The 27417-nt window shown below is 35.6% G+C and overlaps 1 protein-coding gene across 4 annotated transcripts in view; it reads right to left on the reverse strand.

Annotated features, from left to right (window-relative positions):
- ADK (adenosine kinase) overlaps positions 1 to 27417 on the reverse strand; it is a 509588-nt gene that overhangs the window by 125375 nt on the left and 356796 nt on the right. For all 4 annotated transcript variants that reach the window (XM_081244849.1, XM_081244846.1, XM_081244848.1 and 1 more), the window contains exon 7: positions 22137 to 22307. In XM_081244849.1, the coding sequence (XP_081100975.1) occupies positions 22137 to 22307 (171 nt within the window). The remainder of the gene's footprint in view (positions 1 to 22136; positions 22308 to 27417) is intronic.

Here is a 27417-nt window from a genome sequence, read left to right on the forward strand (position 1 = left end):
TTTTTTATACAGCAGGTTCATATTAGTCATCCATTTTATACACATCAGTGTATACATGTCAATCACAATCTCCCAATTCATCACACCCCCACCCCCACCTGCTGCCGCTTTCTCCCCTTGGTGTCCATACGTTTGTTCTCTACATCAGTGTCTCAATTCCTGCCCTTCAAACTAGTTCATCTGTACCATTTTTCTAGGTTCCACATATATGCGTTAATATACTATATTTATTTTTCTCTTTCTGACTTACTTCATTCTGTATGACAGTCTCTAGATACATCCACGTCTCTACAAGTGACCCAATTTTGTCCCTTTTAATGGCTGAGTAATATTCCATTGTATATATGTACCACATCTTCTTTATCCATTTGTCTGTCGATGGGCATTTAGGTTGCTTCCATGACCTGGCTATTGTAAACAGTGCTGCCATGAACATTGGGGGGCATGTGTCTTTTTGAATTATGGTTTTCTCTGGGTATATGCCCAGTAGTGGGATTGCTGGGTCATACAGTAATTTGATTTTTAGTTTTTTTTTTTCTTTTTTTTTTTGCGGTACTTGGGCCTCTCACTGTTGTGGCCTCTCCCATTGCGGAGCACAGGCTCCGGACGCGCAGGCTCAGCGGCCATGGCTCACGGGCCTAGCCACTCCGTGGCATGTGGGATCTTCCCAGACCGGGGCACAAACCTGTGTCCCCTGCATCGGCAGGCGGACTCTCAACCACTGTGCCACCAGGGAACCCTATTTTTAGTTTTTTAAGGAAACTCCACACTGTTCTCCATAGTGGCTGTATCAACTTACATTCCCACCAACAGTGCAAGAGGGTTTCCTTTTCAACACCCTCTCCAGAATTCGTTGTTTGCAGATTTTCTGATGATGCCCATTCTAACTGGTGTGAGGTGATACCTCATTGTAGTTTTGATTTGCATTTCTCTAATAATTAGTGATGTTGAGCAGCTTTTCATGTGCTTCTTGGCCATGTGTATGTCTTCTTTGGAGAAATGTCTATTTAGGTCTTCTGCCCATTTTTGGATTGGGTTGTTTGTGTTTTTAATACTGAGCTGCATGAGCTGTTTATATATTTTGGAGATCCTTCGTCTGTTGATTCATTTGCAAATATTTTCTCCCATTCTGAGGGTTGTCTTTTGGTCTTGTTTATGGTTTCCTTTGCTGTGCAAAAGCTTTGAAGTTTCATTAGGTCCTGTTTGTTTATTTTTGTTTTTATTTCCATTACTCTAGGAGGTGGATCAAAAAAGATCGTGCTGATATTTATGTCAAAGAGTGTTCTTCCTATGTTTTCCTCTAGGAGTTTCATAATGTCCGGTCTTACATTTATGTCTCTAATCCATTTTGAGTTTATTTTTGGGTATGGTGTTAGGGAGTGTTCTAATTTCATTCTTTTATATGTAGCTGTCCAGTTTCCCCAGCACCAGTTATTGAAGAGATGGTCTTTTCTCCACTGTATATCCTTGCCTCCTTTGTCATAGATTAGTTGACCATAGGGGCGTGGGTTTATCCCCAGGCTTTGTATCTTGTTCCATTGATCTATATTTCTGTTTCTGTGCCAGTACCATATTGTCTTGATTTCTGTAGTAATCAAGTATAGTCTGAAGTCAGGGAGTCTGATTCCTCCAGCTCTGTATTTTTCCCTCAGACCACTTTGGCTATTCAGGGTCTTTTGTGTCTCCATACAAATTTTAAAATTTTTTGTTCTAGTTTTGTAAAAAATGCCTTTGGTAATTTGATAGGGATTGCGTTGAATCGGTAGATTGCTTTGGGTAGTATAGTCATTTTCACAATATTGATTCTTACAATCCAAGAACATGGTATATCTCTCCATCTGTTGGTATCATCCTTAATTTCTTTCATCAGTGTCTTATAGTTTTCTGCATACAGATCTTTTATCTCCCTAGGTAGGTTATTCCTAGGCATTTTATTCTTTTTGTTGCAATGGTAAATGGGAGTGTTTCCTTAATTTCTCTTTCAGACTTTTCATCATTAGTGTATAGGAATGCAAGAGATTTCTGTGCATTAATTTTGTATCCTGCAACTTTACCAAATTTATTGATTAGCTCTAGTAGTTTTCTGGTGGCATCTTTAGGATTCTCTATGCATAGTATCATGTCATCTGCAAACAGTGACAGTTTTACTTCTTCTTTTCCAATTTGTATTCCTTTTGTTTCTTTTTCTTCTCTGATTGCTGTGGCTAGGACTTCCAAAGCTATGTTGAATAATAGTGGTGAGAGTGGGCATCCTTGTCTTGTTCCTGATCTGAGAGGAAATGCTTTCAGTTTTTCACCATTGAGAATGATGTTTGCTGTGGGTTTGTCGTATATGGCCTTTGTTATGTTGAGATAGGTTCCCTCTATGCCCACTTTCTGGAGAGTCTTTATCATAAATGGGTGTTGTCAAAAGCTTTTTCTGCATCTATTGAGATGATCATATGGTTTTTATTCTTCAATTTGTTAATATGGTGTATCATGTTGATTGATTTGTATATATTGAAGAATCCTTGCATCCCTGCGATAAATCCCACTTAATCATGGTGTATGATCCTTTCAGTGTGTTGTTGGATTCTGTTTGCTAGTATTTTGTTGAGGATTTTTGCATCTATATTCATCAGTGATATTGGTCTGTAATTTTCTTTTTTTGTAGTATCTTTGTCTGGTTTTGGTATCAGGGTGATGGTGGCCTCATAGAATGAGTTTGGGAGTGTTCCTTCCTCTGCAATTTTTTGGAAGAGTTTGAGAAGGATAGGTGTTAGCTCTTCTCTAAATGTTTGATAAAATTCACCTGTGAAGTCATCTGGTCCTGGACTTTTGTTTGTTGGAAGATTTTAAATCACAGTTTCAATTTCATTACTTGTGATTGGTCTCTTCATATTTTCTATTTCTTCCTGGTTCAGCCTTGGAAGGTTATACCTTTCTAAGAATTTCTCCATTTCTTCCAGCTTGTCCGTTTTATTGGCACAGAGTTGTTTGTAGTAGTCTCTTAGGATGCTTTGTATTTCTACGGTGTTGGTTGTAACTTCTCCTTCTTCATTTCTGATTTTATTGATTTGAGTCCTCTCCCTCTTTTTCTTTTCTTTTTTTTTTTTAACACGGGCCTCTCACCGCTGTGGCCTCTCCCGTTGCAGAGCACAGGCTCCAGACTTGCAGGCTCAGCGGCCATGGCTCATGGGCCCAGCTGCTCCGCGGCATGTGGGATCCTCCCAGACCGGGGCACGAACCCGCGTCCCCTGCATCGGCAGGCAGACTCCCAACCACTGCGCCACCAGGGAAGCTCCCCTCTTTTTCTTTGTTGGTTGTAACTTCTCCTTCTTCATTTCTGATTTTATTGATTTGAGTCCTCTCCCTCTTTTTCTTTTCTTTTTTTTTTTTAACACGGGCCTCTCACCGCTGTGGCCTCTCCCGTTGCAGAGCACAGGCTCCAGACTTGCAGGCTCAGCGGCCATGGCTCATGGGCCCAGCTGCTCCGCGGCATGTGGGATCCTCCCAGACCGGGGCACGAACCCGCGTCCCCTGCATCGGCAGGCAGACTCCCAACCACTGCGCCACCAGGGAAGCTCCCCTCTTTTTCTTGATGAGTCTGGTTAATGGTTTATGAATTTTGTTTAACTTCTCAAAGAACCAGCTTTTAGTTTTATTGATCTTTGCTATTGTTTTCTTTGTTTCTATTTCATTTAATTCTGCTCTGATCTTTATGATTTCTCTCCTTCTGCTAACTTTGGGTTTTGTTTGTTCTTCTTTCTCTAGTTCATTTAGGTGTAAGGTTAGATTGTTTATTTAAGATTTTTCTTGTTTCTTGAGGTACGCTTGTATAGCTTATAAACTTCCCTCTTAGAACTGCTTTTGCTGCATCTCATAGGTTTTGATCGTCGTGTTTTCATTGTCATTTGTCTCTAGGTATTTTTTGATTTCCTCTTTGATTTCTTCAGTGATCTCTTGGTTATTTAGTAACGTATTGTTTAGCCTCCATGTGGTTGTGTTTTTTATGCTTTTTTTCCCTGTAATTGATTTCTAATCTCATAGCATTGTGGTCAGAAACGTTGCTTGATATGATTTCAATTTTCTTAAGCTTACTGAGGCTTGATTTGTGACCCAAGATGTGATCTCTCCTGGAGAATGTTCCGTGTGCACTTGAGAAGAAAGTGTAATCTGCTGTTTTTGGATGGAACTTCCTATAAATATCAATTAAACCTATCTGGTCTACTGTGTCATTTAAAGTTTTTGTTTCCTTAGTAATTTTGTTTGGATGGTCTGTCCATTGGTGTAAGTGGGGTGTTAAAGTCCCCCACTATTATCGTGTTACTGTCGATTTCCTCTTTTATAGCTATTAGCAGTTGCCTTATGTTTGAGGTGCTCCTATGTTGGGTGCATATATATTTATAATTGTTATATTTTCTTCTTGGATTGATCCCTTGATCATTATGTAATGTCCTTCCTTGTCTCTTGTAACATTCTTTATTTTAAAGTCCATTTTATCTGATATGAGTATTGCTACTCCAGCTTTCTTTTGATTTCCATTTGCATGGAATATCTTTTTCCATCCCCTCAGTTTCAGTCTGTATGTGTCCCTAGGTCTGAAGTGCGTCTCTTGTAGACAGCATATATATGGGTCTTATTTTTGTATCCATTCAGTAAGCCTGTGTCTTTAGGTTGGAGCATTTAATCCATTCATGTTTAAGGTAATTATCGATATGTATGTTCCTATGACCATTTTCTTAATTGTTTTGGGTTTGGTTTTGTAGGTCCTTTTCTTCTCTTGTGTTTCCCACTTAGAGAAGTTCCTTTAGCATTTGTTGTAGACCTGGTTTGGTGGTGCCGAACTCTCTTAGCTTTTGCTTGTCTGTAAAGCTTTTGATTTCTGCATCGAATCTGAATGAGATCCTTGCTGGGTAGAGTAATCATGGTTTTAGGTTCCACCCTTTCATCACTTTAAATATGTCATGCCACTCCCTTCTGGCTGTAGAGTTCCTGTTGAGAAATCAGCTGTTAATCTATGGGAGTTCCCTTGTATGTTATTTGTCGTTTTTTTCGTTGCTGCTTTCAATAATTTTTCTTTGTCTTTACTTTTTGCCATCTTGATTACTATCTGTCTCAGCATGTTTCTCCTTTGGTTTATCCTGCCTGGGACTCTCTGTACTTCCTGGACTTGGGTGGCTAGTTCCTTTCCCATGTTAGGGAAGTTTTTGACTATAATCTCTTCAAATATTTTCTCGGGTCCTTTCTCTTCTCCTTCTCAGACCACTATAATGCGAATGTTGTTGCATTTAATGTTGTCCCAGAGGTCTCTTAGGCTGTTTTCATTTCTTTTCATTGTTTTTTCTTTATTCTGTTCTGCAGCAGTGAATTCCACCATTCTGTCTTGCGGGTCACTAATCCGTTCTGCCTCAGTTATTCTGCTACTGATTTCCTCTAGTGTAGTTTTCATTTCAGCTATTGTATTGTGCATCTCTGTTTGTTTGTTCTTTAATTCTTCTAGATCTTTGTTAAACATTTCTTGCATCTTCTCGATCTTTGCTTCTATTCTTTTTTTTTTTTTTTTTTTTTGCGTTACACGGGCCTCTCACTGTTGTGGCCTCTCCCATTGTGGAGCACAGGCTCCGGACGCGCAGGCTCAGTGGCCACGGCTCATGGGCCCAGCTGCTCCGTGGCATATGGGATCCTCCCGGACCGGGGCACGAACCCGCGTCCCCTGCATCGGCAGGCGGACTCTCAACCACTGCGCCACCAGGGAAGCCCCTTTGCTTCTATTCTTTTTCCGGGGTCCTGGATCATCTTCACTACCATTATTCTGAATTCTTTTTTGGAAGGTTGCCTATCTCCACTTCATTTAGCTGTTTTTCTCGGATTTTATCTTGTTCCTTCATCTGGTACATAGCCCTCTGCCTTTTCATCTCTATCATTCTGTGAATGTGGTTTTTATTCCACAGGCTGCAGGATTGTAGTTTATCTTGCTTCTGCTCGTAGTGGTCATTTTAAAATTAATACCATGCTGAGAGAAAAACCTGTTTCCCCATGTTGTAAAAAATTAATTTTGTATAAACTATCAACCTTAGTTGGCTTGATGATGTAATAAAAGAACTCTACTTGTGAAATTAAGAATTCTAACTTAATATGAATAATTAGTAGTAACATGAATAAATTAGTACTAATATCCACTCTATTAACTAATATTTCCATGCTTAATATTTAGTTTTATTCAGGTCAGTTACTGAAAACACACATCGGTAATAATGTATAATAATACATTATTACCAACCACAAGTAATAATGTATTATTCATTATATAACGTTCAAAAGAAATAGTAATTTAACATTATAACAACAGTCATGGGGACAGCATACCTATTTGGCTTAAAAATATCTAACATTAATCCTATGAGCATTCATATTTTAGAAAGAACATTAGGACACCCTTCCAAGGAAAAGGAATTGAAAATAGGAGGAACCAATCATCTCTTGACTATAGGAAAAGACAATAGGTTTAAATCTTCTGTTTTTTAGATAGCGAAATGTGAAAAGAGGGAGCTGAAGTTTCAGTTCCCTAGTCACCGTTCTCTACAGTATGGATTGAAACCAGAGAGTAAGAGAGCTGACAAAATACTTTTGATGGAAACCAGGGTCCCCTGGGCTTGTGAAATTAGTACAGGGTTACCACAAAATTGAGGCTCTTAAAACGATTCACATGAACAGGGACCTCTAAGCCGGACCTGAACTCCATACGTGAAAACACATTGCAGATTCTTATTTTGAAAAAAGTTGAGAGGAAAAAGATGGTGATAAGTGAGTGACCGCGTAACAGCAGTGTTAACATTCTAAAAAGATTTTAGAATGCAGATGTAGAACACAGTGCCTGATATAGAATATGCTCTCAATAAATCGTGGTCAAACTGAAGGACAATATTATAGTACCTAAAAATATTTTAAATGTGTTAGATACAGTCTAAAATAGTTACAAAGTTTAGTTTGGTGGATTCAGATTTAAGATCAAATTTTAAATCCTAAATCTTTCTAAGATCAAACGTGGTGATTAAGCAGTACAATCATATTTAAAAAGACAACTATTCTCTGTAATTTGCAAAGGCTCAAACTCTCCCAGCAAAGGAAAAAACTCATTCATTCATTTATTGAATGTTTAATAAATACATATTATTTGTTAGGCAGTAGGATTATAATAATGAACGGAAGTCTGCTGTGAAGGAACACATTAGTGTAAGAGAAAATACATTAACAAGTAATTACTAAACAATGTAAGTATTAAGAAAAAATGTCTTATAATTACACACAAAATATCAAAAAATCAAATTTAAAAAAGACTAAGTGGGGCTTCCCAGGTGGCTCAGTGGTTGAGAGTCTGCCTGCCGATGCAGGGGACATGGGTTTGTGCCCTGGTCTGGGAGGATCCCACATGCTGCGGAGCGGCTGGGCCCATGATCCATGGCCGCTGAGCCTGCGTGTCCGGAGCCTGTGCTCCGCAACGGGAGAGGCCACAACAGTGAGAGGCCCGCGTACCACAAAAAAAAAAAAAAAAAAAAAAAAAAAAAAAAAATATATATATATATATATATATGATCAGAAAATAAAACTGTAAGATGAGGATTCATTCATATTCATTGAATGATTTTAGACAAACAAGCAAAAATGAGATGGAAGTCTTTATAGTCTATGCCTTAAAAAATGACACTGTTTTATTTTTAATTTTTTAATTTTTTTTTTGTGGTACACGGGCCTCTCACTGTTGTGGCCTCTCCTGTTGCAGAGCACAGGCTCCGGACGTGCAGGCTCAGCGGCCATGGCTCATGGGCCCAGCCGCTCCGCGGCATGTGGGATCTTCCCGGAGTGGGCCACGAACCTGTGTTCCCTGCATCGGCAAGTGGACTCTCAACCACTGCGCCACCAGGCAAGCCCTTTTTATTTTTTAGATTATTTTTCCTGTGCTAAAATGAATCAGCTGATAGGTGCTGAATCATGTTATAGTCTTAATTCAGTTTAATTTTTGCAGCAACCAAGTTTTTAAAATAAGGCTAGAATTTGACACTTCTAATGAATTCTATTTGATGGCAGTGCCTTAAGAATAGTTAATATCCAAACATTAAAATAACCCCATTAGAAAAAAATTCACATATACTGCTGTTGGGAATGAAAACATTCACATATAATGCTGTTGTATCTTTCTTGGAGAGGAATTTGGCAGTATCTAACAAAACTACACATGCACTTATTCTGTGACCCAACAATCCTACCTCTAGGAAGTTACTCTGAAGCAATACCTCTAACAACATAAAAAGATTCATGCACAAAGTTATTTACTGAAAGACTGTTTTTAACTGCAAAATACTGTAAATAACCTACATGTCCATAACAAGAGGGTGATTGAATAAACTATGGTACATTCACATAGTTGGGTAAATACAGCAATGAAAAAGATGAGAAAGATCTCTATGAGCTTTTATGGAATGACTTCTAAGATATATTTAAGCAAAACAAACAAACAAACATTTCTAAGATATATTTAAGCAAAACAAACAAACAAAAACCCCAAAAGGGCTTCCCTGGTGGCGTAGTGGTTGAGAGTCCGCCTGCCAATGCAGGGGACACGGGTTCATGCCCTGGTCCGGGAAGATCCCACATGCCGCGGAGTGGCTGGGCCCGTGAGCCATGGCCGCTGAGCCTGCTCCACAGCGGGAGAGGCCACAGCAGTGAGAGGCTCGCGTACCGCAAAAAAAAAAAAAAAAAAAACAACCCAAAAAACAAAAAACTAAGTGCAAAGAGAACCTACAGTGTGCTATATTTCATGTAACAAAGAAGGAGATATGAAAAAATATACATTCTGCTGGTAATCTGTGCTAAGAGAAATATAGGAATTTGAGTCCGATTTTCTACAGGGTAGGTGGGAAGAAATAAAGGAAGAAAGAAGGAGAGAGAGAAGAGGTCCTGGGACACTTCCGAGGAAATTTTTTTGTATAGTTCTTATGTTTAGAACCATGTAAATGTGTCACATGCTTAAAAAAAAAACTGTACACAAATACTGAATTCTAGTTCATAAATATGTTTTTCTCAGCAAGTATCTATTATTGCATGATAAATTACTCCAAAACTTAGTGAGTTAAAACAACAAACACTTAGTATCTCATAGTTTCTAAAGGTCAGGAATCTAGGCATGGTTTTGCTAGGTGCCTCTTAATCAAGGTCTTTCACAAGGCTGCTAATGAAGTATAGGCCAGGTCTACAGTCATCTTATGTTTGATTAAGGGAACATTTGCTTCTGAGTTCATTTATGCTCATTCATGTAACTCTCAGGTCCTCATTGGCTACTGATTTGGGGACATCAGTTCTTGACATATGAGCCTCTCTTTAGGGTAACTCAAAGCATGGCAGCTTGCTTTCCCAAGAGTGAAGGCTCCAGGGACTTCCCTGGTGGTCCAGTGGTTAAGACTTCACCTTCCAATGCAAGGGGTGCGGGTATGATCCCTGGTCAGGGAGCTAAGATCCCACATGCCTCGGGGCCAAAACAACAAAACATAAAACAGAAGCAATATTGTAACAAATTCAGTAAAGACTTGAAAAATGGTCTATCATCAAAAAATCTTAAAAAAAAAAAAAGAATGGGGGCTCCAAGAGAAAGTGAGCAAGAGAGGGAAAATGAGACAGAAGTCACAGAACTTCTGTAATCTAGTTTTGGAAATGACATGTCATCACTTTTGCCATATTCTATTTGTTATAAGTTACTAGCTCCAGCCCCACAGTCATAAAGAGAGGACTACATGAGATCATAAATACCAGTAGAAAGGGATCAAAGGGGAATATTTTATAGGATGTCTATCATAGTCCGTCTTCTAGCCCCTAATTCATGTCCCTCCCGCATACAAAATACACTCACCTTCTCCTAAGGGTGTTTTGCAGTTCTGAAACTATAGGTATTTTAGATTTGAGCAAATGAGTCATTAAATTGCAGGTAATGAAAGCCAGGTCTTACTGCCAAGGAAAGGAAATATGAATAAGGAAAGAAGGAAGTTTAGATTTAACCTTGTGATGCTGGATTGCAATCTGAGTTTTCCTTTCAGCCTCATGATTTTTAATACAAATATAGCCAGGTAGGTAGGTAGACAGACAAATATAAAAGTGTGTGTGTGTGTGTGTGTGTATACACACACACACATATATTTCTTAGGTCTGTTTGCTGAGACGGCCCAGAAGATACCCAGTAGTACTGAGCACACCTAGTTCCCAGCTCTTGGTTTCTAAGTACAATTTCTAATAAACCAGTCTTCAAGGAACCAGAACTCTAAGAAGAAACCGATGATTCCAGGGCTGAGACAGGCAAAAATACAAGATGAACTTGGAACAACTTGTGGTGCCAGAAAGTAAAGAAGTGCTAAAAAATTAATCAGGGTGTGCCAAAAGAACAGAGGAGCCAAGATGAGGGAGCTCCTAATGGCCAAAAGTGAGATAAATGGAGAAACAATTAATGATTTTAAAAGGATTATAGCCCATAGAATAAATATCCATAAATTATACTGATATAAACAAATAAATTAATAAGCAGAGAGGGAGCATTTCTTTCTTACACAGAATTCCAATTAATAAATGTAAGAGGGACTTCCCTGGTGGTCCGGTGGTTAAAAATCCGTCTTGCAATGCAGGGGATGCCGGTTTGATCCCTCGTTGGGGAACTAAGATCCCACATGCTGCGGGGCAACTAAGCCCACATACCACAACTACTAAGCCCTGTGCCACAACTAGAGAGCCCACGTGCTGCAACTACAGAGCCCACACACTCTGGAGCCCAAGCACCACAACTAGAGAGAAGCCTGTGCACTGCAACGAAGAGGCCGTGTGCTGCAACTAAGAGCCAATGCAGCCAAAAATAAAAGAAAAAAATAATAAAAAAAAATATTTTTAAAATGTAGAAGAAATGATGGGAATAGAAAAATCATCATTTGGTAAACATGCAGTAAGTGCTGGAGGCAAGAATTATCAGTGAATGCTAAAAGTAGTGGGTAAAAGTACATTGAAAACACAAAATATGTACATAATCTCTTGTAAATATTTCCCAAGATAATTATTAATTAAATTAAAAGGGAAAAATGGTAACTTTAAAGTGCGTACACTGGATCAACATGTTTTTAACCAAGTGATCAAAGTCAATATCGTCAGTAATGAGACAAGCTGATGTCTTGATATAATGTATGAAAAAAGACAACAGCATTTCGAGGTATTCTTGTCAAAAAGAATTATGAAAAAATATCAATTAATCCTACATCGAAGGATCTTCCATACAATACAAAATAACTGGCCTGTACTTTTCAAAAGTGTAATAGTCATAAAAGACAAAGAAATACTAAGAAATTTCTCCAGATTAAAGAAACTAAGGAAACATGGTAAGTAAATGATAACTGAGATCCTGGATTGGATCTGGATCAGAAAAAGGAGGTTAGGAGTATTCCAAATGTGGACATTTACATAACTATTTTAGAATCATCAAAGCTAGGAAATTACTATTGATAAAATACTATTAACTAATCTATAAAACCTATTTAAAATATACCAATTATCCTCCTAATGTCAAAGAAGAAAGGCACAGAAAAATTCAAGCTGAGTCAAAAAACGGATTTTCTAAATATAGTCCTGGGATCCTTCTTCTGTCATATAAATTTAGTTTGTATTTACAAGCATAAGTCAATTTCATTATAATTATAGTAATAAAATTTTAAAATTCATTAAATAGAAAGTTTAAATATTAACTCATTACCTTTATATCATGGCATACTAGACAAATAATACTAAAATAGTCACAAATTTATAGTACAGTATCTAAAACATTCAAATAAAAAGAGTAATTGAAATACTGAATAACACAGAAAGACATCTACATAAAATACGATTATCTCCATAGCAATTCAAACCATTTCAAATTAAAGGGTTTTTTTTTGTTTTTTTTAAACCAATGATGAGTTTGGGAATGATTTGAAAATGTTTCATCTTTAGAGAGGCAATGTAGCTTGGTAAGGGGAGGGAGATGAAGGGAGTAAGAAAGGAAGGGTATGTTGGTGGGGACTGGAAGAGAAAAGGAGAGAGTTAAGTAGAAAGGAAGGAAGAGATGCACAAAGCTTATAGTTAAATAGCCTTTGGCTCTTTCCAAATCCTTCCCACAGCACATCTTTACAACATGCCACTGACATTAGAAGACTCCCTTGTGCTACAGTGAATCTCATTTTTTTTTTTCCAGGTGAGTAAAATATATCAGAAAGACCCAAAGGAGAAAGTTGAATCCAGGAGCTAAGCAGCAATCTTACAATGCCACAGCCCTATCTTAATTGAAATTTAATTATCCTTAGCAGAAAATACATCAGAATTTTATATGAGCACCATAAGTTTTAATTTTTTTTGAAGGGGTTACGTATCTTCTCTGAAACATCATTTCCCACTTTCCTGGATTGATCTTATAACAACCTTAGATTTTTATCTGTATCATAGGCTCCTCTCACTTTGTTTGCTTATAGTAAAGATAGAGGAATGGAAAGATCTATAAGAAGAGTCTCAGGAAGGTGGCTTCTATCTTTCCTTGGAAGAAACTAGGCACTTTTGTATAATTACAAGGTAGAACTACCATTTTAGGTATAGCCCTATTCCCCACATTCATGTTGGAAACACCTTGATATGAGGAAAGAAAAGACCATCTCTTCTACTGTCAGAATATGGATCTGGTGACAGCCTGCCTCTCTGAAAATGTTTGGAAATCATGTATCCTAAGGAATTAGATTTAGCAAAAAGATGTAACAAATAAAAAAGGAATTCCCTGAGGATAAAATGTACAGACTTGAGAGAAAAAGGAAGCTTTTCCCATAATTAAAAATAATACCTTTATAAAGAACAGTAAGTCTCCTAACCAAAGAGAGACTATCTGGATGAAGATGTATGCATTCATAGGACTTATTATATTCGGTGCACATAATTTAAAGATTTGCACAGATTTTCATAGTGAAACAGCAAATGACATCTTTGTATAGAACACTGACAGACTATTTCAGATAAGACAGAGTTTACCAAAGGTTATTTACAATTAAAGCACTATTGCTGTTTTCCAATTATTAATTTTTATATCGTTATTTTAAAAAGAATCAATGGCTATTAGAAAGATTAAGGATTTAACAGTGTAAACAATAAATATCAATAAATGTCCCCCTCCTCTCCCAGCAAACTATGTAAAAGAAGAAAAAGTTAACCTAATCCATCTGCTTTGGTAAAAAGATGATCAGGGTTTTCTTATAAGGAGACACAGCCATTACTCAGGTTTAGAAAACATGGATTCAAGTAATTAAAGCCAATTATACGTTTCTTTCAGAATGTCCCGATGCATCACGTAGCATTCCTGTTTTTGGCTATACATCACTATCCTAATATGATTTAAGAGCTACTCAGCCACAACAGAAACAACAACAACAAAACTGCAGAATTTTGTATATTGCTTTGTAATTCATTCATTGATAAGGTAGATATTTTTTTAAAAAGTTATATCATCACTTAGGAAAGAGACAGTAATTTCAATTTTCCTAGTTTGCACTAGAGGTTTTTATCATACTGAATCCTCTGTAGGATCAATAGGTTTAAAATGGATTTCCCTGCAAGAAAATGTACAATGTGGGAATAATGCCAGCAGAAGGATGGATGAAACAGATTATAAACATAATCTTTATAAACAGAAATCATCTGTGAGATTCAAACACTAGGTCTATGTGGGAGAGTTTTATCTAAAATGTAGCATCCTTAATATGTATGAAATAATTAAACTGAATTCTTCTGCCCAATTTTCAAGCTGTATTTTACTGTTTAAACTCTATCTTAAAGCGCATTGTACCGGTAATGTGACGTTTCACTGTGGAATTAAGTGGTAACTCTTGACAAAGCAGTTATTATCATGAGATAATTGACCTTGTTTGAGAGTTAAGTATCCTGAAGCAAAGTTGAGTGTACTTAATCCTGGCAGGTTAATTATCTAGTCATTATGGAGCCTTGAAAAGTATTACTCTTAAGAACCATTTGCAAAATGACACTATTCAAAAAATGTTCTTAATTTAATAAAAATGAAAAACAAGAATAATCAAGTTCTTTAGTCATGTACTGCTAGATTATGACTACAAAGCAGACTGCATTAGCAGGCATCAATGAATATAATTACCTGCATGTAGAATGTCCTTTTTTAAGCTGAGTCTAGGTAACAAACGGTTGTCTAGGTAACAAATGGTTGTCACAGAAGGGAAATGCTTTCAACTTTGAAGATGTCAGAAACAAATTAAAAATACAATGTAACATTTAAATAATTTATATATTATGGTAGTTTCAAAACTACTTTAACAAGGACAACCAATAAATTCAGATGTGTAGTTTAAAAGTATAAAATGCAATTTAACAGGTTACCAAGAATTTTTAATTGAGCCAACATGAAAATTTATCACTATGCATTTCTGAATCTCAGTTAAAAGTAAGTCACACAAATCAAAATCCGAATGAGATGCTACATTACACCCCTTAGGATGGTTATTGCCAAAAAAATGGAAAATAGCAAGTGTTAGCAAGGATGTAGAGAAATAGGAACCCTTGTGCATTGCTGGTGGGAATCGTAAAATGGTGCAGCTGCTGTGGAAAACAATTTGGTGGTTCCTCAAAAAGTTAAAAAGAGGATTATTACCATATGATCCAGCAATGCCACTTCTACATACCTAAAAAACCTGAAAGCAGGGACTTGAACAGATACTTGTATACCAGCAGCAGCAGCATTATTAACAAAAGTCAAAGGTAAAAACAAACTGAATATCCATCAATGGATGAATGGATAAACAAAGGGGAAACTCTGATACATGCTACAACATGGACGAACCCTGAAAACATTATCTTCAGTGAAATAAGCTAGACAGACAACTATTGTGTGATGTTACTTTTTGAGGTACCTAGAATAGGCAAATTCACAGAGAAAGCCAGTAAAATAGTGGTTATCAGACACTGGGGGAAAAGGGGAATTAGCTGTTATTGTTGAATGGGTACAAAGCTACTGTTTTGGAAAGATAAAGAAGTTCTGTGAATAGACAGTGGTGATGGTTGCATAACACTGTCAGTGTACTTAAAGCCGATGAATTATACACTCAAAAATAGTAAATTTTGTTATATATTTTTTACTGTGATAAAAGAAAGAAAAAAGTAAATCACATCAGTTAATAATTTATACTTTGTTTTTATCATATTAATGGAGTATCGGTATTCCTGTGAATACTTCTACTTTGTTTCAGAATGAGCTCAACCAAATATTTTCAGATAATCCTTAGAGAAGAATCCCGTTTTCCCTGGGCAAATCAAACAGAGAAAAGAAACAGTAGGGGTGAAAGAAGAGAAAAAAAAAAATCTAGCTTGTAAGGCATTACAGTTGAGCCTGTTAACAATGAAAAGAATAACTAGCTAAAATTAATGTTTGGGATTATATTATTTTAGATTTCAGAACAAGGACTTGCTGATTTATAGTAAAATTGGTCAGTGTTACTGACTATTAGAACATCTGAGAAAAATGAATTCACAGTTTTTGTAAAAAACATTTTTAGGCTCTAAGAAAAAATTTAAAATATCAAGTATTTCTACACAAATCCTTCACTTTACGTATGAGGAAATGGAAGGAACAGTAGTTAGCTAATAAGCAAATTGATTAAATTTTTAAAATTTAGTTTAAAAAGTCTATAAACATTTTATTAATATATAATGATATATCATTTGCTAATATTTAAAGTAGGGTCAAGACTTTTAATGTGTGTATGCTGACTGATATTCTAGAGCCTTTCTTATAGAATCAGATCCATAATTCATGGTTTATGAATTTCACTTTTAGTTTCTTTAAAGGAGAGTCAAAATTTGAAGACTTCTATGGAGTACTCCTGAGTGCAGATATTTATAGTTTCTTCTTCCTTTAATCTTTAAAACTTTTCATGCCCACACCTAATTCAAGAACAACTTTTTAAAGCAATTTGTCTTTACTGAGTTTTGTACCTAAACTTAATTCATTAAACTAATTCTCACTCTATTTGCACTCTATTCTACTTTATCAGATTATATAATAATTAAAAGCAAATTTGTAGGAAGAGAAGTTAGTCTATCAGAGAATAGCCTAATAGTGTAATAGTTTTTCCTTATTCACTTGGCACTACTTATTATGTTTTATCAAGGGAATGGAGAGTGCATGTTATTCAAGCAAGTTAGTTAAGTGAAACTTAAGAGAGGAATAATAACAATACTGCTAAGAACATCTTCAACACTACCTAACAAAAACTGAGCACAGTTGACCTTTGAACAACACCAGTTTGAACTGCACGTGTCCACTTATATGCAGATTTTTTTCAACAGTAAATACTACAGAACTACAGGATCTGCCATTGGTTGGAACCTCAGGTGCAGTGGAACCATGAGTACAGGGAGCCGACTATAAATTATATGCAGAATTTTTATTGCCTTTAGAGATGGCAACCCAACCCCCTGTGGTTTTCACAGGTCAACAGTACTTTCTACGGACCAGAAGGGAAGTCCCTCATGGCTTCACTTAACATTGGTTCTTTAGAGCTTTTTATATGAACTCTAATTTTCCCCATTTTTAAACTTATGTAAATGGAATCATACAGTACGTATTCTTTCAAAAAAGCTTTATAAGGTATATTCACATATAATGATCTGCACAAATTAAAGTATCTAATTAGATAAGTTTTGACACATGCATAAAGTCCTGAAACTACAGCCACAATCAAGATAAGGAACACATTCATTACTTCCAAAAGTTTTGTTACGTCCATTTGTGATCACTGCCTCACAGCACAGCTCCTTCCCAGGCAACCATGAATCTGCTTTCTGTCACTACAGTTTGAATTCTCTAGAATTTAATCTAAATGGAGTTACACAGAATGTACTTTTTGTCGGGCAGCTTTTTGAGATGCCAGAATAGAAATATTTGCCATTATAATATATTTATATATATAAATTTATATAAATATAAATATTCTGCCATTCATCCATGTTGGTGCATGTATAAATACTTCATTTCTTTTATGGACTAGTATTCTAGAGTATGGATATACCACAGTTTGCTTATCGCGTCGCCAGCTGATGGACACTGAGTTGTTTCTAGACTTTGGATGTTACAAATAAAAATTCCTGGGCTTCCCTGGTGGCGCAGTGGTTGAGAGTCCGCCTGCCGATGCAGGGGACACGGGTTCGTGCCCCAGTCCGGGAAGATCCCACATGCCGCGGAGCGGCTGGGCCCGTGAGCCATGGCTGCTGAGCCTGCGCGTCCAGAGCCTGTGCTTCGCAACGGGAGAGACCACAACAATGAGAGGCCCACATACCGCAAAAAAAAAAAAAAAAAAAAAATTCCTATAAGCATTTGTGTATGTGTTTATATGTACATATACTTTCATTTCTCTTGCGGGGGGATAGCTAGGTCATATGGTGGGTTATATATAACTTTGTAAGAAACTGGAAAACTATTTTTCAAAGTAGTTGTACCATTTTGCATTCTCACCAGCAGTGTATGACAGTTCTAGCAACTCGTGCAAATATCTCGTATGGTCATACTTTTTAATGTTGGACACCTGAATAGTTGTTGCATATTGTATGGGCTGAAGTTTTGCTTTTTTGGATATGGATATTCAATTGCTATAGCATAATTTGTTAAAAAGACTATTATTTACAGGATTGCTACTGAAATTTTGTTAAAGAATCAACAGTTGATCTATTTCTGTACTATCTCCTCTGTTCCATGGATCTATTTGCCTATCTTCAGGCCAATGCCACACTGTATTGACTACTGTAGCTTTATAAGTCCTGACACCATGTAGTGTAGGTCCTCTGATTTTTTTTTTCAAAGTTGGTTTGACTATTGTAGTCCAGTGTTTTTCCATATTAATTTTAGAATATGCTTGTTGACTTCTAGAAAATGAACAAACAAAAAACCTGTTGGAATTTTAAATTAAATTATGTTGAATCCAAAGACCAATTTGAGACCTGACATCTTCACAATAGAGTTAAAATCCATGCACATGCCCTCTCTCTCCATTTACTTAGTCCTTTAATTTTTCTCAACAATGTTTTATAGTGTTCAGTATACAGGTTTTGTATCTCTTTTATTAGATTTATCCCAAAGTACGTTATATCTTTTCATAGTAATGGAAATAGTAATTTTAAATTTCAATTTCTGCGTGTTTGCTGCTACTATATAGAAATGCAATTGGTTTTTGTGTTTATCTTGTATCCCACAACCTTGCTAAACTCATTTTTATTTGTAATAGCTCTTTGTAGATTTCAAAGGATTTTTCTACAAAGATGAGCATGGTGTTTAGTAACAGAGACAGTTTTTCTTCTTCCTTTCTAATCTCGATGATTTTCATACCTTATTAGCCCTGACTAGAACCTCCAGTACAATGCTGAATAAAAGTGGAAAGAGTGAACATCCTTGCTTTGTCCCTGATCTTAGAGGAAAGTATTCAGTTTTTAATCATTAAGTATGATATTAGCTGTACATTTTTTGTGGATGTCCTGTATTGGGTTGAAGAAGTTCCATTCTATTCTTAGTACTCTGAGTGCTTTTTATCAGGAATGGATGTTGGATTCTGACATAGGTTTTTTTCTGTGTCTATTAAGATGGTGATCTTTTTTATTTTTACAAAGGTGAATTATATTGATTGGTAAACCAACCCTACAGTCCTGGTCATGATGAATTATCCTATTACTGGATTGAATTTGCTAAAATTGGGGGGGGGGAATGTCAAAATCCAACATCCATTCCAGATAAAAAGCCCTCAGATTACTAACAATAGAAGGGAATTTCTTTAACCCAATACAGGGCACTGTATGCATATTGGGATAATACTGTTAGGAGGGACAAAAGGAGCCTCCTCTAGACTAATTTTGCCCCAATGGTGTTCTAAGCACTCTGAAGCTCATGAATTATGAGGTTCTCTACTCTAGCTAGTAGAATAAGAATGGTTACATGCTCTCTGTGCACTCTGAAGATTATTCCCTAGTATCTTCTCAGGTGGTTCTTTTTCCAGCCTTCATTAGTTTCCTCACAGCTGATCAGTACTCAGCTGAAAGACTTGGGTGGGACTCTGCAAATCTCCTGTGTTCTCTATGCAGCTCTTTCCTTTTGGGTGCTATGAATTGCAAACTCCAGCTGGCTAGCTGTTAGATTTCCTGAACTTCCAGCTCCATCTCTTCAATTCAAAGAGACTGCCAAGCTCTACGTGGGTTCTCCTCTGTGCAATGGCCTAGAAATTCTCTTCAAGTGATACGTTGGGTTAATCATAGGGCTCATCTCATTTATTTCTTGTCTCACAAGGATCACTGTCCTTCATTATCTGTGAAGAGATAGCCTTGGTGGACAAGTTCTTCTTTTTTTTAAATATACTTTCTGAGGTTATCAGAAAAGCTTTAAAACATCATTAGTAGTACACAATCCTATGAAAAGGAAAGTGGCACTAGGTAGAAAATAAGAGTCAAGTGTGTTTGGTTTTAGCTAAGTGCTGATATTTTGAGAATTTATATTAAGCATAGTAGATTTGTTTGTTTTTTTTTCTTTTTTTGTTTGTTTTTTTCTTTTGAGAGAGAAAGAGGGGGAGAAGGACAAAGCAATCCTGTATGTATTCCCCGAGAAATATATTTCACACTTCATTGCAATTTAGAAATGAAATGTCCCTTGTTTCCTAGAGAACCGAAGATAGTTTATTATTACTTGAGTATTCAAGGAGAACAATGAAATATGAGATTAAAGAGATAAAGCTCATAATAACATATTTGCTTTTTTATAATCAAATATGGTATCATTTTTATTTATCCTCATTAAATTTCATCACTTAACTGGTATTTCCAAATCTATTAAAATTGTTGAAAGTCTCATTTTGACATTCAACTTACTTGGTATCTATTAACGTATTGCATTATTTACATTCTGTGCAATTGCATTATCTACAAATACAGCTTTATCTAAATCACTGATAGTTTACTTGAGCAAACACTGAAGCATATCACTAGAAATCTATTAATTTATTGGAGGACTTTTTGAGACTGGTTCAGTAAACTATCAAATATATCTAATTGCCCTGTATCCAATATTTATTATTCTATAATCCATATTATGACAGATCATCTCAAATATACTACACATTTACTGTTTATTGGTCTGCCATAATAGGTACTACATATCTGTTGAATTCATATGAATAGCAATCATACAAAAAAGTAAAAAGTTATCCTGCCATGACTTGTAGCCATGTAGTAGCCTGTAACTTTACTACTTCCTCTTTTAGGTAGGGAAAAATAATTTCTTTAATAATCTATACAGTACTAAGTTCTAGTCAAACTTTAACTTTACCAATTTGTAGAATCAATCAATTTTTTAAATTGTGGTAAAATATACATAAAGTAAAATTTTATCACTTTAACAATTTTAAGTATTAAATTCACTGACATTAAATATATTCACAATGTTGTGCAATCATCACCACTATCCATTTCCAGAACTTTTTTTCATCCCAAATAGAAGCTTTGTACTCATTAAATAACTCCCAACTCCCCTTTCCCCCCAGTGCCTAGTAACCACTATTCTGCTGTCCTTCTTTATGAGTTTTTCTATTCCAGATACTTCATTTCAGAGGAATCCTTATAGGAAAACCAATAGGTGTCTGCTTGTATCTGCCTTATTTCACTTAACATAATGTTTTCAAGATTCATTCATATTGTACCATGTATCAGAATTCATTCCTTTTAAAGGCTGAATAATATTCCATTGTATGCATATACCAGATTTTATCTATCTATTCATCTGTTGAAGAACATTTGGTTTGTTTCCAACTTGTGGCTATTGTGAATAATGCTGCTAAACATTGGTGTAAAAGCATTTGAATCCCTGCTTTGAAGGTTTTTTGGTTATACCTAGAAGTGGAATTGCTGGATCATATGGTAATAATTCTCTTTTTAACTTTATGAATAACCACCAAATTGTTTTCCACAGCAGCTGCACCATTTTACATTCCCACCAGCTATGCACAAGAGTTCCCATTTCTCCACATCCTTGCCAGTACTTGTTATTTTCCATTTTTTTATTTTGAAAACAGCCATCCTACTGGGTGTCAAGTAATATCTTACTTTGGTTTCATAAGCATTTCTCTAATGATTACTGATGGTGAGCATCTTTTCACATGCTTATTGGCCCTCTGTATTGATATATCTTCTTTGAAGAAATATTTAAGTCCTTTGACCATTTTTAGATTAGGTTGTTTTTTTCTTGTTGAGATGTATTTGAGTTGTTAAGATATATATTCTGGATAATAATCCCTGAACCGATATATTATTTGCAAATTATTTTCTACCACCAATGGGTTGTTTTTTCACTTTACTGATAGTGTCCTTTGATGCACAAAAGTTTTTAATTTTGATGAAGTCCAATTACTTTTTCTGTTGACTGTACTTTTGGAGTTTTTTTAAACAATGAAGACCATTTTGATATCATCAGCATTTTCTGCAAACCTAATTATTCTTGGGCCTCTATTCTTTTCTATTCTTCAATGTCTCTGCCAAACTTTTAGCATTGTTCCCTGGTTCTATAAATGCTTTCCATCTTTTTTACATATGTTTTACAAATGTGAGCTCTTATTAAAGAGTTTTCTGTGTGCTCTCCAATGCTTTTTATTTTTGTTAAGGCTCCTCCTCATTTTCTTTTTAATTAAGGTCATTTGAGGTTGATGTTAAGGGCTAAGGATGAGGGCAAGGGTTGACTGATAAATGTTATGAAAATGTTTTTTATCTTGCTTGTGGTCACAGTCACATGACAGGTATGCATTTGCAAAAGCTCACAGAAATGTATAAGAAGAGTGAATTTTACTACATGTAAATTATAAACCTGAATAACTTAATCCTTTAAAAGACTAATTTTTTACTGTGTAAGAAATTAGTATATTCTGAAGGAAATACTAAAAATACTGAGTTAGAGTGGTCCAAGCTGAGGCAGTTTTATTTAATTCTCAAGTACACAGTTTTTATTTATATATTTCTAAACATATACACAAAGAGAAACCAAAACAACCAGGTACTTTAAAAAAAAAATTACTCACCGTCTCATTTCCAAAGAGTATGTCAACATAAGGCATAACTTTCATCAATGATTCCTTGTAGATCTGACTAATAAATGGTGCAGACAGATTCAAAGTGAAAATTCTGTTGTTTTCAGAAGCATGGTGAGCCACTTTTAAAACTGACTCTGGGGAAACTGTGAGAAAAAAACCCTGGATAAAGAAAAAAAGGAAGGGAAATTAGAAATGCTATCTCCACAGAGTCACTCTCAGTGAGAATAAAAGAAACCTATACAAAATACAAAAGCCTATATAATGTAAACCTTAAAAATACAATTATAAAATGCAAGGCAGAAAAAAGCATTTGATTAGGAGAAAAGTTTATCACATGAGTACTATATGCTTGATATATGCCATTACATTAGAGAATAAGACATTATTTATTTCATATTAGATTTGTATATTCAATACTGAAAGAATTCTAGGAATCTACATAAGAAAAAATATTTGAAAGGTCTCATTCAGGACAATAATTACTTTTAAATCAGAGAAATAGTAATGAAGGCAGATTAGATCCTTACAGCTTCTTACAGTTTGGATTCTTATTGTCAGGAAAGCTATATTTTAAAATACTATTTATCTGTATCTTAAACATTAGTAAGTCTTTTAAAATATATATTTATGCTTTCTAGATGTAAGAAAGTATAAGCAAAGACATGGATGCTTATATAGAAATCTGGTTTAGATGATGTGCAAGGAAATGAAGGAGTACACAAAGGGCAAAAGAAGATAAAAGTTTGAAAGCCCAGATGAGTTAAGAGCACGAAGGGCCTCGAGTGGCAGTTCAGGAGTCTATTAGGTGGAGTGGGGATGAATGAAGGGTAATGAAGTTTTCCTTGAAAGAAAGGAATAACAAGCTTAATAGGAGAATTCAAGGGAAGGTTACTCTGGACAGCAACAGTCAATAAAAGCCTGCTTTTGGCTTTGTAAAAGGAAATCATACTGGGAGTATTACACACTGGACTTAGCAATTGTTTAAGATGTGGGAGACAAAGGAAAAGAGTCAAAAGATTACTAAGATTTTGAATCTGGTTCTACTATTAATAGAAATAGAAAAATCCAGGAATTCCCTGGTGGTCCAGTGGTTAGGACTCTGCACTTCCAATGCAGGGGGCACAGGTTTGATCCCTGGTCAGGGAACTAAAATGCCACATGCTGTGAGGCACGGCCAAAAAACAAAAAAACAAAAAACAAAGAAAAAAATAGAAAAATACAGAATAAGACCTGGCTTAGACATCAAAGAGTGTTTAGTTGTGGTCATACTACATTTGAGGTGTTGAGGGACTTCCAAATATATCAGAAAGCTGGACTCAGGAGAAAGGCCATGGAAGAAGGTGATGGTAAAAGAGGAGTTGTAATTACCAAGAAAGAAAACGTAGAAAAAGAAGAGGGCAAAGGACAGAATGGAGAAGAACACCAAAATCAGGGGACAGAGGAAAGGGAAAAAGTAGAGTACAAGAGGAAGGCACACAAGAAGAACAGAAGCCATGACAGAGAAACCCAACAAGGGAAACTTTAAGAAGATACTTAACGGCACCGAAGCTATCAATGGGTAGAGAGGAAAGGACTGAGCCAAAATCACAGGATTTGATGGTTAGGAGAAAGTGCTTAAGGTATGAAGGTAAAAACAGATAGTTGTTTAAAAAAGAATGGTGAGAAAGTAAGGGTAAAGATAAATTATTTGGGGAGTTTTATCAGTGAATAATAATAGAATCATCTAAAATTCACTGAGCAATTCTTACAATCCAGGCACTATACTAAAAGCTCAACTCAATGTATATCAGCTCAATGTATATCAACTTAGTTATCATTTTTTCCTTACATAAACCTATGAGGTAGATACTGTTATTCTCTTTTTATGAATAAAGAAGGCAAGATAGTAAAGTTAAGAAAGGTTTCCCAGGTCCTACAGCTTATGTGTGATGGAGTTTGAATTCAAGTGACTCCAGAGATAATACCCTAGTTTTAGTAGATAACAGAGAAGAAAAGAGCAAAAAGATAATTTTAGTGGCAGAAGGGGAGTAGGAGAGTTGTTTTTAAGAACAGGGAAAGTTTGAGCATTTCTGCTCTTCAATGAAGGATCTACTTGGAGAAACAGAAGAATGAAGAAGCAAGAGAGGGAGGATAATTAGAGCAAGGAATCAGTGGAAGTAGGGAAATGGGAATGAGAAGAGGAGAAGAGCTACCTTATGTTAGAAATAACCATAAAAGTGTAAAGGACACTTCTTTTAAAAGTTACAAAAGAGCTATTGAAATATTCACTTATAACTGAGGGACTAACCACTAACCACTTCTATCTTGCAAACTCAAAGAGTTTAAAGAGAAACAAGATTTTTTTTCTATTAGTTTCAAACTTCAAAATGAATATTAAAAGAACACTAAAAAATTAATTTTCTGGCAGGAGTCATGTGTACTGGGATCCACCTTTGAAGGGTTTCTTGCCCTTACAAATTCTGAAATATTAAGAGAATTTTATACTATAATTGTCTCTTACTAAAGTATTGCTAATGAAATTCTAATAAAAACATTTTCCTATCACAGTAACATAAAATTTTCTCATCATTTAAAAATTCTAAACCATTAATTCTTTACCAATATTCAAATATTCTAAAAGGAAACAAGTCTTAGTCTTAGATAATATCATTTAATGTTTTCATCTTACTTTTTAAACCAAATACCATGCCACTTGCAAACTATGAGCATCCAAGCTGCTTTGCTATTTATGTCACTTGGAGAATTAAAATGAACAGTTTCTATAGCATCTTGTCTCCATAGTAATATGTATGTACTTGCTTTTTAGTCTTTCATTTAATGAGGAGAGTTTAAAGCTCCCCCCTCCCCCTGTTTCTCCCCAAACTGTTTCAGCATGAAATAAAAACCTCCCAGAGCTAGCATTCTGCCAGCTGTGGATTAACCACAGACAGCCATAGAATGGTCTACATAAATAGTAACCTGGTCAAATAATTAGGCTTCTCACCAACTTCAGACTGAAAATCTGATCTGTGCTAAAATACATCTGATTGTAATTTAAGGTACAGAACAGTATGCCCCAGAGTCTAAATCTGGCCTCATTCCAAATGTGTGTATGTTGTATGTGTGTTTTACTTTAAAATGCAACACAAGAGAATTGTGATGTGGACAGTAGAACTTCCATTTTCTTAATTTTACAAAGAATACACAAAAAACCATCAGCTTTTAATTGAGGCAAATTCATAATTTAAATTAATTCCATTTTTGAATGGTTTCTTGTTTTTCTTTAAGTAAATATTTAGTATTTAAACAATTTAGGATTTGTGCTCTCTTAGAGTGCACAGACTTAAAATTGATGCCAACCATAATTTTTCTTTCTAGATTTATATCCTTTGCTAGGCCACATGTTCCAGACCATCATATCACCAAAACAACAGTGTTACAAAAATTTTTTTTTCAAGTAACAGGTTTGTAATAAAAACAGGCCAATAGCTTATAGAGCTGTAGTTTAGAAAAATACTCTATATAATCAACAAAAATCTTGTAATTTTCAAAATAGGGATTTCAGTAGATACAACAGTTAGCGCTGCTACTCTTTGGCCCTAGGACCAATGAAAAGCAAAGTAGATTCCAACACTTAGAGACTGGATAATATTAATCAGAATTGAGGGTGAAGTGAGACAATTTTATCCATTAAAATGGAAACTGAAACAGAAAAAAAAAAAGGCAGGAGTAGGAGGAAAGGGGAAAGACCAAGACAGAGCCAAAGAACCATTTTTATCAGAGCCAGACTTAAAGCTTGGAAATCTCAAGTATGTAGATTTCTCATTCAGCCACTCTGAGGATTTCTCAGGGCAGTTTAAACATGGGGGAATGTAAGCAATTGAAATATTTAAAATACTAAAAGAAAAGAAAAGAAACTGTTCATTTCAAATCATATCAAAAACAAAATACCCAGGAATAAACTTAACCAAGGAGGTAAAAGATCTACACTCTGAAAACTATAAAACACTGATGAAGGAAACTGAAGATAATACAAAAAAATGGAAAAATAGTCTGTGCTCATGGATTAGAATAATTAAAATTGTCAAAATGTCCATACTACCCAAAGCAATCTACGGATTCATTGCAATCTCTGTCAAACAACCCAAGGCATTTTCCACAAAACTAGAACAAATAATCCTAAAATTTATATGGAACTACAAAAGACCCCAAATTGCCAAAGCGATCTTGAGAAAGAAGAAGAGAGCAGGAGGAATCATGATCCCTGTCTTCAGACTATACTACAAAGCTACAGTCATCAAAACAGTATGGTACCGGCACAAAAACAGATACATAGATCAATGGAACAGAATAGGGGGCCCAGAAAGAAACCCACACACTTATGGTTAATTAAACTATGACAAAGGAGGCAAGAATATACAGTGGAGAAAAGACAGTCTCTTCAATGAGTGGTGCTGGGAAAACTGGACAGCTACATGTAAAAGAATGAAATTAGAACATACTCTAACACTGTATACAAAAATAAACTCAAAATAGATTAACCTAAATGTAAGACTGGATACCAAAAAACTCCTAGAGAAAAACAAAGGCAGAATACTCTTTGACATAAATCACTGCAATATTTTTTGGATTTGTCTCCTAAAGCAAAGGAAATAAAAGCAGAAGTAAACAAATGGGAATTAACTAAACATAAAAGCTTTAATACAGCAAAGGAAACCACTGACAAAACGGAAAGACAACCTACTGAATGGAAGAAGTTTGCAAATTATATTACTGATAAGGTGTTAATATCCAAAATGTTATATAAAGGCCTCATATAGCTCAATATCAAAAAAATAAGCAATCTGATTTAAAAATGGGCAGAAGATGTAAATAGACATTTTTCTAAAGAAGATATACAGATCTACAGGCACATGAAAAGATGCTCAATACTGCAAATTATTAGAGAAGTGCAAATCAAAACCACAATGAGATATCACCTCACATCTGTCAATATGGCTATCATCAAAAAGTCTACAAAGAACAAATATTGTCAAGGATGTGGAGGGAAGGAAGACTTGTATACTGTTGGTGGGAATGTAAATTAGTACAGCCACTATGGAAAACTGTATGGAGGTTCCTCAAAAAACTAAAAATACAATTACCATATGATCCTGCAATTCCAGAGCTGGAAATATATCTGAAGAAAACAAAAACACTAATTTGAAAAGATAAATGCACCCCAATGTTCACAGCAGCATTATTTACAATAGCTAAGATATGAAAGTAACCTAAGTGTCCATCAACTGAT

This window comes from Mesoplodon bidens (genome assembly GCF_964165515.1).
Source record: "Mesoplodon bidens genome assembly, chromosome: 1".
In the NCBI taxonomy this organism is placed as follows: Eukaryota; Metazoa; Chordata; class Mammalia; order Artiodactyla; family Ziphiidae; genus Mesoplodon; species Mesoplodon bidens.